General features: G+C 41.8%; 1 protein-coding gene across 7 annotated transcripts in view; it reads left to right on the top strand.

The window, feature by feature from the left end:
- IL1RAPL2 (interleukin 1 receptor accessory protein like 2) overlaps window positions 1-12,856 on the top strand; it is a 415,901-nt gene extending 403,045 nt beyond the window's left edge. For all 7 annotated transcript variants that reach the window (XM_075435782.1, XM_075435786.1, XM_075435780.1 and 4 more), the window contains 2 exons: window positions 1-171; window positions 9,227-12,856. In XM_075435782.1, the coding sequence (XP_075291897.1) occupies window positions 1-171; window positions 9,227-9,924 (869 nt within the window). In that variant the 3' untranslated portion in view covers window positions 9,925-12,856. The remainder of the gene's footprint in view (window positions 172-9,226) is intronic.
- The last annotated feature ends 843 nt before the right edge of the window (window positions 12,857-13,699 follow it).

Here is a 13,699-nt window from a genome sequence, read left to right as displayed (position 1 = left end):
ACAACAAGGAATACGATGCGTATCTTTCATACACCAAAGTGGATCCTGATGCGTTAGATTGTGATAATAATGAAGAGGAGCAGTTTGCACTTGAAATTCTGCCGGATGTTCTAGAAAAGCACTACGGATATAAGCTCTTCATTCCGGATAGGGACTTGATCCCTAGTGGAAGTAAGTATTTCTGACCTTTCAGTTTGAATTCTCTCTGATGTCTCATGGAGGCCTGAACTGTGTGAGGAGTACTAGATATGGGAAACCTCTCTTGGTGAAGTGGTGGTGAGGGCTGGAAAAGTTTTGTCTGTACTATGAATTTGAGCTCTAGATTAAAACTTGTTCCTGTGCCACTGAAATCAGAGGAAACTGCCACTGAGTTCAGTGGAGGCAGAAGCTGGACCGTCCTACAGGGAAGGCTGCAGCACTGCAAGCAACACTATAGTCCAAAGTTTCTACATCACACACAGGTAGCTAAGAAGGAAACTTCCAAAATGGATTTTGTAGTCTCTGTTTTAGCGTTGAAAATGGGATTATTATTTTTTCCAGTGTTTGTTTGTTTGTCTACAGCAGCTTTACAAGTAAAAGTCATCTTTCCCATTGTCTTTTGTTTTTTTTCTTTCCTAGCTGTGAAGTCTCATAAGTAGCTACAATAGTTTCCCGTTAATGGTATAGGTGCAATTTTCTTATTAGAGTTTTGACCAAATGTTGCATTTCTGAGCAGTGTTGGTGTTGCATAAGTAATTGGTATTGTGTGAGTAACAGTAATCCTTCAGAGGACTATGTACAGCCCAGTGATCCAATGCTGTGCTCCATGCTGACGGTGAAACGCAGTTGTCCATTTCAAATCAGTTTTGCTGCCATGTCTGAAGATTCAGCAGCACCTTTGGATGTCTGTGCCAACAGTTAGTGCCTTCCTAGCCGTAGCTACGGCATCTCTTCTTCCAGATTCATTTTTGGACAAGTCTAAAAAGGCCATGAATTGTATGCATCATGTTGTCGGATTTTGAGTGCACAGTATGTTTGCTTTAATATCACATTTATCTGAAATGCTGCCCTCGTGAAAAATAAACTTCTTTTATGAATTCTGTCTGCAAATCACTTCCGTGAAAAATGTTAGCAGAGAATATGACCTTCTCTCTGTATATGCTACTGTATAGGAAATATGAACAAGAAAACAAAGTAATGGCTGTGCTGGAGCAGATGTCCCCAAACATGAAACAGCTAGAACATGGCTGCATTAGCAACCTGCCTGCCAAAAGACTTGAAACTGCTGCTTTGCTGCTGCCAAACCCCAGTGCCTGCCCCAGAAGCTGGAGCCTGCTCCTTCTCTGACATTTTAGAGAGCTGGAAACAGAGCTCTGAATCCTGTACCACTGGGAAAGAGGAGTCAGAGCCTAGTCAGAGATCACGCAAAGTCCCATGTAGTGGCTTGAATTTATCATGTGCATTTGCAGCTGCTAGGTTAGAGCTGCTTCCCCTGTTCCTTTTGCCCTGCCCCTGCGAGGTGGGAGTTTTATTCCGTTAGTGACACATTCCAGAAAGGGGACTTGGCTCGTAGCCGCCTTATTTCTGACAGCACAAGCAAGCAGTACTGAATTTTTACATATTATTAAGAGAAAATATATCTTTTTGTGTTAAAAATTACAGAACTGTTGTAAATAGTTGTTTCATATCCAGCAATATAACAGAGTTATACATCATAATTATACAAGTGAATTAAAGAGTTTAAAGCTAGCCCTTGAATGATAAGTATACTGAAGCACAGATTAATCTGAAATGAGATTCTTGTTCCAATTGCTGTACCAGCCGGCATGGTATTTTATTTTTGTCTATTTTTGTCAATCAGACACTCAGCAAATACTTGTCATCACTTTGGGTATTCATTAAGCCTCTCCTGAAAATGTAGGGTACCTGAAAATGTCAGTTCTCATTTATGAACATTCACACATTTAATACCTCTTTTTTCGTCTCAAACTCACTTCTTCAGTGTTATGAAAGGGCCTGATTCTAACACATGGAGCTTCAAGAACGCTTAATCAGACATAATGACAATGCAGAATAAAATGTGGAACCGAAATGAGGGTGATTTGCATGCTTTAGCTTTGAAAAAGACATGGGAGAAGGCTCTTTATCTTGCAGGGGAGAGAGGGCAGGAGAGGTGATGGGGAAGGAGGGAAGACTCGGACTCCTGTGTTTGTAACCTCTCTGTGTGCGCTGGAGAAGTGGAACGTGGCTGCGTTCTGCCCGATGCTCCCCAGTCTTAGTGAAGAGAGCAGGCGGTGTGGTGTTGTATGGACCTGCTAGAAACTCCAGAGGTAAACATCACATCTTTTGGAGTGATGGTTTCAAAAAGTGGCAGGTATGACAAAATACATAGCTCTGCAGGGTAGATTTCTGTAGGAAAAACGGGGTTTGATCACAGTTATCTTTTTTACTTTAGGAAATATCTCTTCTCAGATGTGCTGCGTTTCCTTGTCTTTTGGTGTAAATGACTCTCAGTGCAATGTAATGCTTTCCCACTCTCCCTTCCGATGTGTTTCCTTCTGTATCTTGTGTAGTTCAATGTGTGCCGTTCCACTAGTACAACTAATGAGGTGTGTTTTGTAAGGCTGGTTGTGTCATGTAAGCTTTGCAATTTTAAGGTGCTGCCACAGGAGGGTGTGCATTATTGCGCTTGCTTCCTGGCATGAAGCAACCATACAGCTGCTGCTTGGATTTGAGAGCAAGCGGAAAATAGGTTCGTTAAATAGTGTTTCATGAACTTTCTCGCACGCTTCTCTGAACAAACTAAAAAGCTGACTTCAGAAAAATTCAGCGATGAGTTTGATTGTGGTTTTGTCCAGCTGGTTCATCTTTAACCTCTGGGGAAAAGCTGTGATAGGCTCTGCATGTCCCTGTGCAGCCGAGGGAGAGATTATAGCCAGATGTGCCTTAGCTGGGACGCGTGCACCCAGCAGCGAGCTCCTTCGCACTGCATATCCGAGCTCTGCGCTGAGGAACGTCTGTTTCAGGGATGCCCGTGGAGTGATTGTTGCTGTCGCTGGGAGGACAGAGGTGATGGCTGTGGGGACTGAGGCCACCTCGTCACTGTTGGGAAGCAGATCCCTGGCATCCAGAGTCCAGATCAGACAGGGCTGAGTCATGTTGTGAAGTAGATGTTGGTTTCTGTGCCTTGCTGGGATACAAATGTTATCCCAGTGCAGTGTTTTGTCCTAGTGGGAGAATCACCATGAAGGATGCCAAGGGCCTCAGTGATGCCCACCACAGGGTGGCCAGCAAGGACCTTTGTGGTGACTCTCAGAGCTGCCCGAGAGCAGCACAGATGGACCCGGCTCCCCAGACTGGCGAGGTGGAAACGGGGCTCGAGCAGCCACCGCTTCGCAGCTCTCGCTCGTGCAGAAGCCCACGTGGCCATGCGGGCTGGAAGATGAGAGGGGTGACACGGCAGGGAGACATGACATGCAGCGTGCTGTGTAAGCAGCAGGACCAAATTTGTAGTGCAGGATTTGAGCTGTGTGTTACAGAAAGTACTATAGCAGCTATTCTTTCTTAAAGAGTATTCTTTAGTCTTAACAGAGTGAGTGTTCTTCATTCTGTCAAAGCTGACAGCACATGTACCTTCTGCCGAGGTAGCTGAGGCATAATTGAACACGTTAGCCTCTATAAGGGGACTGTCAGCCCGAAGATACAGTTGCAGTTGTTACTAAAGTTTCCTAGCAGTTATCATTTTTTCCACCCTATTAGTTTTCAGGGCTTTTTTAACAAACCCTTTCCCACAGCAAGCAGACTCTCAAGCCCTGTGAGCTTTTAAATTCAGTGTTAGGAGACCTGAGGAGACTGAATAGTTGGGGGGGAAATAGGAATAGTTATGTTTTTACCTGAGCCATTTTCTGTCTTGCTAAGGACGATGTGTCTACAGAGTGAAAAATCTATTTGCACTTGACTCTTCTAAAATTGGGACTACATCAGAGGAAGATATTTTTCTCACATGGTTGCGGCAAATTATTTTAAATCCTGAAAGTGAAGAGGTCAATACTGTCGAGTTGGATTTTTAATACCAGCAATACAAATCTATTAGAGCATCATCTAGTTGCTCTCTAAGCATACGTGCGTTTGATCTTCATAGGAATGAAAAAACGCCAGCAGTTCACTCCAGCTCAGCCTGGGGTACAGAGATCAGGCACTAAAAAGAGCAACGGTGATGGAATAAAAATCTTTGCTTTTACCTGAAAAATGAGAGTTTATCAACACAACAGGACAGCACCCAAGGCATGTGATAAAAAACACCCAACAGTCAATATTGCAGTTCTGGCACTTTGTAGTTTTGTCTGCCCATCCGTGTGGTTTTTGCCTGGTGAATTCCAGCTTCCTGGGTTCCTGGATGAAGAAAACCCAGTTGGACTGTGTGCCTGGGGTTCCCAAGGAGCCTGAATTAAGTGTGGGACACCATTTATGTGGAGTGGGAATAGAGTACCCAGTCCCACAGACTCCTTTCAGAAGTCCCTGGTTGTCTCCTCTGCAAGCATCTTACACTTCATGCCAGGCATGGGCAGCAGTAGCAGATATACAGAGCAACGACAGTTTAAAGTGGAAGAAATATGAACAAAAGCCAGAAAGGCTGGCTACCCTGTAGCAGCCCAGTGAAGGCCACCAAGGTGGTCAGGGAGCTGAAGGACACAGTGCAAGAGAAGAGCTCAGAACAACTGTGTTTCTTGAAGGAAAGGCCAACAAAGACAAAGCTAAGGAGGAATCTTATTATTGTCTTTCCAGTGGAAAGCACAAAGGTGGAGACAGACTCTTCTCAGATGTGCACCGTTGTTGAATAAGAGGCCACAGGTACAAGTTGCAACACTTGAAATCCCATTTAAACATTTGGAAAATTTTCCTCACTGTGAGGGTGGTCAGGCACTGGAACAGAATGCAGACACACTAAGAAGAAACCTCCTACCTTGGAGTTTTTCAAAACTGTACTGGACAAGGCCCTGAGCAATCTTAGCTGGTCCTGCTTTGGGCAGGGTGTGGACCTGCAGACCTCCAGAGCCCCCTTCTAACCTGTAGAAGTCTATGAATTTTTGATTCTAAATATCCAGAATTTTGATTCCAACATCTATTACCAAAACAATTTCACCAAAATCACCCACTGCAGACACTTCAATCTGCAAGGTGATATCCCCAGAGCCGTCATCTTTTCCTTCCCCTTAATCCCTCCTTCCTTTGCCGTGTCAAATACAGAAAGTCCGACAACGGCTAGTAGAGTGGTGTTGCTGAGAGGGCGGTGTGTCACGCTGATCTGCATTATTTGTTTCTGTATGTTGAACTCATCAGCCGTCCCTCAGTTTATACTGGGATGGGGCTTCCCCAGAATATCTGCAGGGCTTTATGTGATTGCTGGTGTTCATTCTCTCCCCCTCAACGGCTTCTGCAAATCATCTGAATCTGGTTAGTCAGTCATTTCTTTGTGTAAGCAATTCTGTGTCCGTGGTGTTCATTAATTGCCTTGCTCTTAGTCTGCATGCATATTAGGTTGTCTGAGTTTCCTTCCAGCCTGTGGTTAGCGTTGCTCATTCAAGATTCAATAGGCAGTTATGCATGGTTTAATTGCAAACGGGATGCATGTCTTGGGCTTCTCTTCTTCAGTGCTTCAAACTACAGTTCAGCATCGTTACGTGTTGACAGTATTTGGTGAGTTGTCTTAATTACTACAGGGCAACCATGCAAAAACTATGTTTGTTTATCAGTCTAAAAGTTCTGGTGGTCCATACCTCCTTGGGCATTGCATTGGACATGATGCAAGTAAGTTACTTATAGAGCTACTCATAATTCTCATTTTTTTTGACCTATGGGAAATGCTAACATTTTGAAAACAGTTTTTGTCTCATATTGCAAAATGGTGTTTCAAGAGGGAAAGAGGGTCAAAACTTAAAATGTTTCTTTTTCAAGAAAAATCAAGTGGGTTAATTCTAACACTGACATGTTATTTTTATATTCTAGCTTATGATAAAAATCTTTCAGAATTAAAACTGAATAATTCCATATTGATTTTGTTAACACAACTGTTATCTCCCCTCACAATGAGATGTCATTGAAGTTGATGCCTCTTGCAGCAAAAGTGACTTTTCAGCAAAATGAGATTTATCTGATGGGAGTGTATTGGTCTGGAATCTTACAGCTGATCCGAGCTGGTGATGCCATTCCTGAAATGCCTGCTCAGGTGTGTTTTTTTTGACAGTGAAACAGAGCCATTGCCTGACAATTACTTCTTAGTGCACTGGAAAGGTGAAAACAACCCTTTCTTCATCCTACATTGCAAAGACTGAGCACTTAAGATGGACAACTCAACCTGCGGTGTTTTAAGCAGCTCACATTCTGAAGTGGAAGGAGGGTGGGTGATTTAGCAACTCAGAGGTTTATGCAGTCCGTCTGGTACCACTGGGAAAAATAAAGGTTGGATTTCTATAGACAGGAATCTGTCTTCCCATGCTTGTCCTCACAGAAATATTTAAGTTGTGCATGTTGGACGTATTGTAGGGTGCACCCAATGGAGCCGTGTGCTCCAGGGAGGTTGTCACCTACCTTTAGTAGTAGTCCCAAGCTGAAGTTATTGGGAATACTAAGTACTTCTGGACCAGATGGCTGGAAAATGTGTTTGCTTTTTCATTTGGGTTTCCAGTTTCCTATAATACAGTGTATTGTATTCTCCGTGCACCAACAAACCCACTGTACACTGGCCGTGTCTGTCAGAGAACCAGCTGCAAACTTGGAACCTGAAGGAGCAGCTAGTGGTCATTTGTGAAGGTGTCTGTGTAGTCGTGTGTAGAAAGAGCTCGAACTTGTTGCAATATCCAGTAAGGTGGGCATGCTCGAGTATGGGAGAGGCACAGAGGGGAGAACTATCGGCCCGAGAAAATAGGGATTTTTTTCCTGTCTTCTTCCCACCTCGTTCCCTGTTTGACTAAGGCAAAGTCTGGTGAGTTTTTCATTGAGATGGTATAATGGATTATTGCTGGGTTGTTGCTATTGAAATTATTGCCGCTGGATATTTGAAGAGATGAAAGTGAAGTGACTTTTTGTTTGCTTTTTTACTTGGATGCATATAGTATATACATGGCCGTGCTTAGCACTAACCTGGGTATGTGGTACTGATCAGTACTGTGTCCTGCAGCGACCTGACTTGTACATAGCAGTGTTCTGAGTTGTTTGAAGGAGGGATGAATATGTCTCAGGAAAGATGCATGATAGTTTGTTGTTTTACTGTATCTTGCAGATTCAACCCCTAATGATGAAGCTTCCCACCTAAATTCTTTCTTTTTGGGAGCAGAAAGAAAGGAAGAAAATGAAGAGTCTGAGCTGTTGATACATTGGGATAATCTCTTTCCATTGTATTGAACATTTCTACCTTTCCTTAAGTTTTGTTTCACCAGTTCTGCTTATCATTTTCTCATTGTTGCTGATTCTCTCCCCTCTCCGCTGCCTCTCCCATGGATTTTAATGTTGAATTTTTTTCATTAATGAGTAACTGTTTTACACAGAGCAATGTGGGAGTTTTCCTCATTAAAAAAAAAAAATTGTAAATGCTGCATGATTAAAGAGTCATCGAACATTAACTGAAAATCAGGATTGTTGCATAGACATTTGTAATGTATGTGTATGTCTTAAATTTTTGTGTGTCTGTGGGATGTTTGCAATTGCCTCTTTTTTCCATTTGTGAAAGAAATTCTTCTTGCTGCTAAGTGGTGAAATAAAACATCGGTAAAGGCAGATTTGATGCTAACATGCCTTCAGTCTCATGAAAATAAGCTATTTTAGAATGTTCCTGTTGGCCTATTTTGTAGCTATTTACTTGACTGGAAGTGGTGTGAATAAGCATGCTGTGGTATGGTGCCTGGGACTATAAAACTGAGTCTTGCAGTAACAGCTGTTGATTGATGATGTGCTTTGTAATCGTCGTTCCTGCTGGACGGCAGTGTGTGTAAGAGAGGCCCTGCCCTGTGCTGAGTAAAGATCTGTTCTCTGCAGCTCCTGTGTCCAAGTCTTCATTTCTAGCACATGCTTCTCCTCTGTTGTCAGGTGGCACGTTCCGAGTAGCATGGTCAAGAGGTTCATGTGGTTTAAAAAAACCTATACCCTGTCTGTAAGCTCACAGTCACAACGCTGTGCAACCAGTGAACACTTTTCTGACCTTAGTGGGTTTTGTTCAAGTGATTTCATTTTTCTGGTCTTGACCCAAAACCCACTGAAATTTGTTGAAGTCTGTTCATTTGAATGGGTTTTGGATCAGGTCTGTAAGTAGATCTCTTTCCCATCCTGTTCCATGTCAGACTGGTGTAATTGGCTTCTCTTCCCTACCATCCCTGGGACAAGTCAAACCCAGGGATCCAAGTCCAGCTTCAAGAATATTTTGTAGTTCAATAAGCTGACATCATGGAGCTGACGATGGGGCTGGCATTTCTACTTACACTGATTGTTTGCAACTACTGGGCATGCATGAATTAAAGAAGAATACTGTTTTCTTTGTCACTGATGTCTCAACAAATAAACACCTCCAATATGTTTAAATTTTCCATTTTGTTGCTGTCACTTGTGAAGTTTCTGTTAATACCTTGGGGTACATAGAAGCACAGGTTTGTGAGATTTAAACAGACCTTTGGGCCACAAAGAATGTTACCGTGCTTTTGTGGTCAATACCTAAAGAAGAAAACTTTCATGATGCTTCTATGCAATAGCACAAGTTCTGCATGTGGTGGGGGTTGATTTCTTTTTGAGCTCTTGCAAGTTACCGTTCATACACCCTGCAGCACCCTCGTGTCCTTGCATCTGAAACACAAGAGCTGCTTCCCAGAGTGTGCTTCCCTCAATGCAATGTTAATCAGAACCAGCGTTAATGTTAAAATTTACACAAACATTACATTGCTCTTGACCTATATTTTTTCAGTGAGTTGTGTATTTTTAGTCACTAATGCATCTACACAGCGAGGATAATATGTAAATGTCGTTCTGTTGAGATGAATAGGGAAAAACAGTAAAGGATGGAGGGTGTTATTAAGGAGTTTTCTGTGTGTACTCCATAAATAGAAAGAAGTTGTGATACACAATCGTATTTTTGTTGGAGTCTTGTCTTAAATGGTGTGGATCAGTAAGCTGTAGTATTTTGTTATACTTGATTGCAAGCCTGATGTTTTGATACAATAGACTTCTTTATTCTTTACTCTTTCTCTCTTTCTATAATTTGTAGCCTACATTGAAGATCTCACAAGATGTGTTGAACAAAGCAGAAGACTCATTATCGTGTTAACTCCAGACTATGTTCTCAGGAGAGGATGGAGTATATTTGAGATGGAAAACAGACTCCATAACATGCTAGTCAGTGGAGAAATCAAAGTTATTTTGATTGAGTGTACTGAATTGAAAGGGAAACTGAATTACCATGAAGTGGAATCTTTAAAGCACACCATCAAACTTCTCTCAGTGGTCAAGTGGAAAGGACCAAAAAGCAGCAAACTGAATTCTAAGTTTTGGAAGCGCCTAGTCTTTGAAATGCCAGGGAAGAAAAAGGAGGTGGTGTCTCGGCATCAGGTCCTGGATTCTGCAGAGCAGGGCCTTTTTGGAGACCTCCAGACTGTACCCTCTCTTGCCGTCACAGGCACTTCTGCCACGTTGGTAGAGTCGCGGGCTGATTTAACTGATTACCATCAAGCAGATTCTGTGCAAATGAGACATTATTGCAGAGGATACGAATATGGTGTGTCAGCAGCAACATTGCCAATAGCTTCCATAAGCAACCATCACACATACTGTAACATACCTTTGACAGTACTAAACGGACAGCTACCTCTTAACAATACCATGAAGGATCCCCAGGACTTTCACAGGAACAACCCGCTGCTACCTTTATCAGCAAAGGAGCTTAGCTTCACCAGTGATATTTGGTAGCGAGGATCCGGACTCTCTTGAGATGCTTCATGACTGCCATGAAGACGCATTTTTAAAGAACTTTGTCCGAACCCCACGGGGTGAGAAAGCATATTCGAAGCAGCGGCACACTTAATGGCTTTTCTACTTGAACCTTTTTGTTTACGTTTACAAATTGTTGGCAAAGGGGGCATTCTTTTGTAGCTCAGCAATGTCCTGCCTGTCTTTTAATGTACAGTTTTATTGCTTCTTTAAAAAGGAGGGGGGGTAGAAAAATCACATCCCATTGTTTTAAATAGGTTTACAATCTGGGATGGATAAAAGGTCACTGTATATGATCTCCAACATCCGTACATATTTAAGTAATAGCATTTGAAATACATGGAAGTTGTTGGGTTTTTCATATAGACTTCAGAACAGTTCGAAATTCCAATCATCCTACGAAAATTGTTATCTCCTGCTCACACTACAAGAGGTGAATCATGCTTAAAAGGAAGGAGGAGGAAACCTTCCCAGTAACATTGTCTCGCAAGTACATTTTAGAAGATGACCAGCTGAAACAATGCAGATGAAGCTTTATCAATAAAGTGCATAGTAACAGTTGCTGCAGAATAAATCACCTGCTCACATCAGCATCTCTTCCTTTTATTATTGAGGCATGTTGTATTTGTAGTCAATGGTTAGCAATGTGGTTTTATTAAAGAACTTACTAGGCTATTGGAAGATGTTTAGGAGGATTTCAAACAATTTTTCTGTCAATTATAGATTATTTCACAGTTTTTTTGCAGATTTTTAATGGCTTTTTTTTAAACAGTTTAAGTATAAATTTATCTGTCTGTCGGTCAATTCATTAATTTGAAATTTCTTAAGAACTCTTGAGCTCTTTTAAGATTTGTAGTAGAGGCAATGTAATTTTAGATAGGATTTTTTTTCCAAAATCAGTAGTTACAATTTGAAATTAACCTTTTTGTGAGAACTTCAGCAATAGAAAATAATTACTACAGCAATATTCAGAGGTGAAGTGCTAAATTATTCAGGTTTACTAGCAGTCTGACTTCAATTGCAGTGATAATCACCTGAGACAGTTCTCTCTCTGTTTATCTACCTGTCAGTTTATGTACCTTTTAAATATGGCTGAAGCAGGAATATTTCTGCTCTCTGTGCAACTTGTGAAAAGTGATGTTTTTAAGCAGCTGGTAAGGTCTTGCATTTCTTACTTAGGTGGGTGATCCCATCAGTCAAATAGCATACTGTCATTTATCTGCCATGAAAAGCAGTCTTGCTGCTTGCGAATGAGGGGTGTTCTGCAGGTACTCAGCATCAGGCATTACTACTCAGCGAGCGGAGTTCCCTTTGGAGCAGTAGGTTTCATGGAGATTTCCATACTCAGTTGATGCAGGGTTGCAGAGTCAGACGGTGGAGACAACCGTGTTCAAGGAAAAAGCTCGAAATAATGAAGGCAGAAGCCAGTTTTGCGGGTTTTGGCATGGCTTTACCGAAAGCACAGTAGACTGGAGAGTTTTGTCTCAATAAGATCTGCTGGAGCAAGTTCCCAAAAATATTTTTATGGCAGGCACCCTTGCCTGCATTTCAGTATGTTTTTAGCAGCGTTCTCTTTGATTGCACAAATAGAAGTCAGCACTCTGCACTCAGCTGCCTGTGGTTTCATCAGCAAACAAGTTCAGTAAATCCTTGACATTTTGCAGTGGTTCCTAAATTGTACCCTACAGTCAAATGGAAACAAACACTGACCTAAGACTTAAAAGTATCCAGAACTGGCCCAAAGGCCATGAGAATGATCTCAAATGTGCAATAATTCATACAGGCTGGTATTTTTCCATTGCTTCTTTCCCCGGTTCTTTATTCTGTGCCCTCTTACAGCAGTTATTATATGTAAGATTTTCATTAGGTTCTAAATAATACAAGTTTCTTTTGTTTTTTCTACATTATTATGCATTTGACACTAACACCGAAAGTGGAAATCTAGGTAAGATATTAATTTATTACACAGTATAGGACTATAACTTGCTCTTTTGTGAAGTTAAATTCCAAACATATAGGTGTTTAATATATGTATTTTTCTACTAAGAAAGTGATTTTACCTCCATTACGAATATATGTATTTCAACCTCCTCCCAGAAATTTACAAAATTTGCACTGTTTTATAAGTGTTACAGACTGTGTTTACACTGGCTATGTTCTTTTAATGCAAAGTGTTATTTAAAAAAAGGAAAAAAAAAACTAAAAGAAAACCCTGCATGAAGAGAGCTGCATATGTTTAGATGAAAAGCTGTACTTTTCATTGTTTTCCTTTCCACATTACTCTAGAATCTGGTTAATTCACATAGAATGTTCAGTGAGATTTTCAACCTACTAGTTCTGTATTAAGCATGCAAACTCCAAAAAAAAGAAAAAAAAAAAGCCCTATGCAGGTTGGTCTGCTTCTTTTATTTACGATGACTAGATATGGGTAGTAAATTCATTTAACTGACGATAATATGTCTCGTAGAGCAGTAGCTATTCCAAAGCAAAACGCAGTCGTGTTTGCACTGAGGTAACATGAAAAGAACAGTTTTTCTGTCATTTTGCGAAAGCACATTGTGTGTCTCTGTACCGATGCCTTTTAGTTATAGATGACAAGTCACAATCTGCTTGAAGATTTCAAAGTGTGTATTGAGTACGACAATATATACGTGAATCGGAACGGCCTGTACCCCTCTGCTTCTAGGATGGGGATGGGGACCTGAGCTCAGGAGGCCTCTCGTGGGCTCCGTTTTATGTAATACTGGCACGACGTGCTAGAGGCCAAGCGTTTCCGTAGGTACTGCTCAAGGCTCTGGAAAAATACTGTGAAGCAGTGGAATGCACTGGTCGGGGGGTCTTGGGTGGCACAGAGACCGGGAGCTTGTCCCACTGTGAAAATCACCTCCGGAGCAACCCTCTGGGGGATCCCTCATGGCGGCGGTGACAGCTGCATCAGGGCCTCGGTGGCAAAAATGTTCCGGCTCATTCATGTGAACTTCATTAGCTGAAATAGAAGGGCATAAGGGCATTTTGCATTCCTCTGTCTCACCAAAGCCATGCTCTCACTCAGCTGGATTTAGGGGGGAAGAGGCCAGGGCAGTGCTCGGTGCTGCGTCTCGCCTGTGCGGCCGTGCAGCCCTCGCCACCCCCAGCTTGTCAGGCTGTGCCTTCTCCAGCCACAAAATCGCCAGCGGCAAACGTCCTCGTTGCAGCCACGTGGGGCTTCTGATCTGGGGCACGTTCGTTTTAAAGATGGTTTATTATAACAGTTGGAAACTGCTGTTTGTATAGTTACCTGTGTGTATGGTGCACTTCAAAAGCAATTATGGTTTGAAGGCTGTATATAAAATGAGCTAGAAATTGGAAACCTATTCAGTCTGTAAAGATTTTATGTTGCTAAAGAAAGTTCGGAGAGAAAGCAGGGTAATTTTAAATTAAGTGACAAAGTAGAGTGAACATTGACAGTTCTTGGGGGCTGTATGCTGGACTAGTGTTTTAATAATTAATATTCCTTTCTCTAGACAGTGGATGAGAAACCTGTATAAAGATATTGTCATCCTCTGCCTAAAGGTCTGTTCCAAAATCCATTCAAGCCAACAGAAAGAGTTCCATCAAATTCAGCAGACTTTGAATAAGGCCATAAAACCTTAGGTTTACTGCGTATAGAAGAATAAAAAGTTCAAAAGGGAGAGAAAGAAGTCAAGAGACTAAGAGGCATTTGCTTATTTAATCTGCCTAAAATCAAGCTTATTTTTATCCCTGTGTGGTGCGG

This window comes from Opisthocomus hoazin, chromosome 14, assembly GCF_030867145.1.
Source record: "Opisthocomus hoazin isolate bOpiHoa1 chromosome 14, bOpiHoa1.hap1, whole genome shotgun sequence".
NCBI classification, from domain to species: Eukaryota; Metazoa; Chordata; class Aves; order Opisthocomiformes; family Opisthocomidae; genus Opisthocomus; species Opisthocomus hoazin.
Note: the sequence above shows the minus strand (reverse complement) of the source record. Positions and strands in the feature narration are given on the sequence as shown.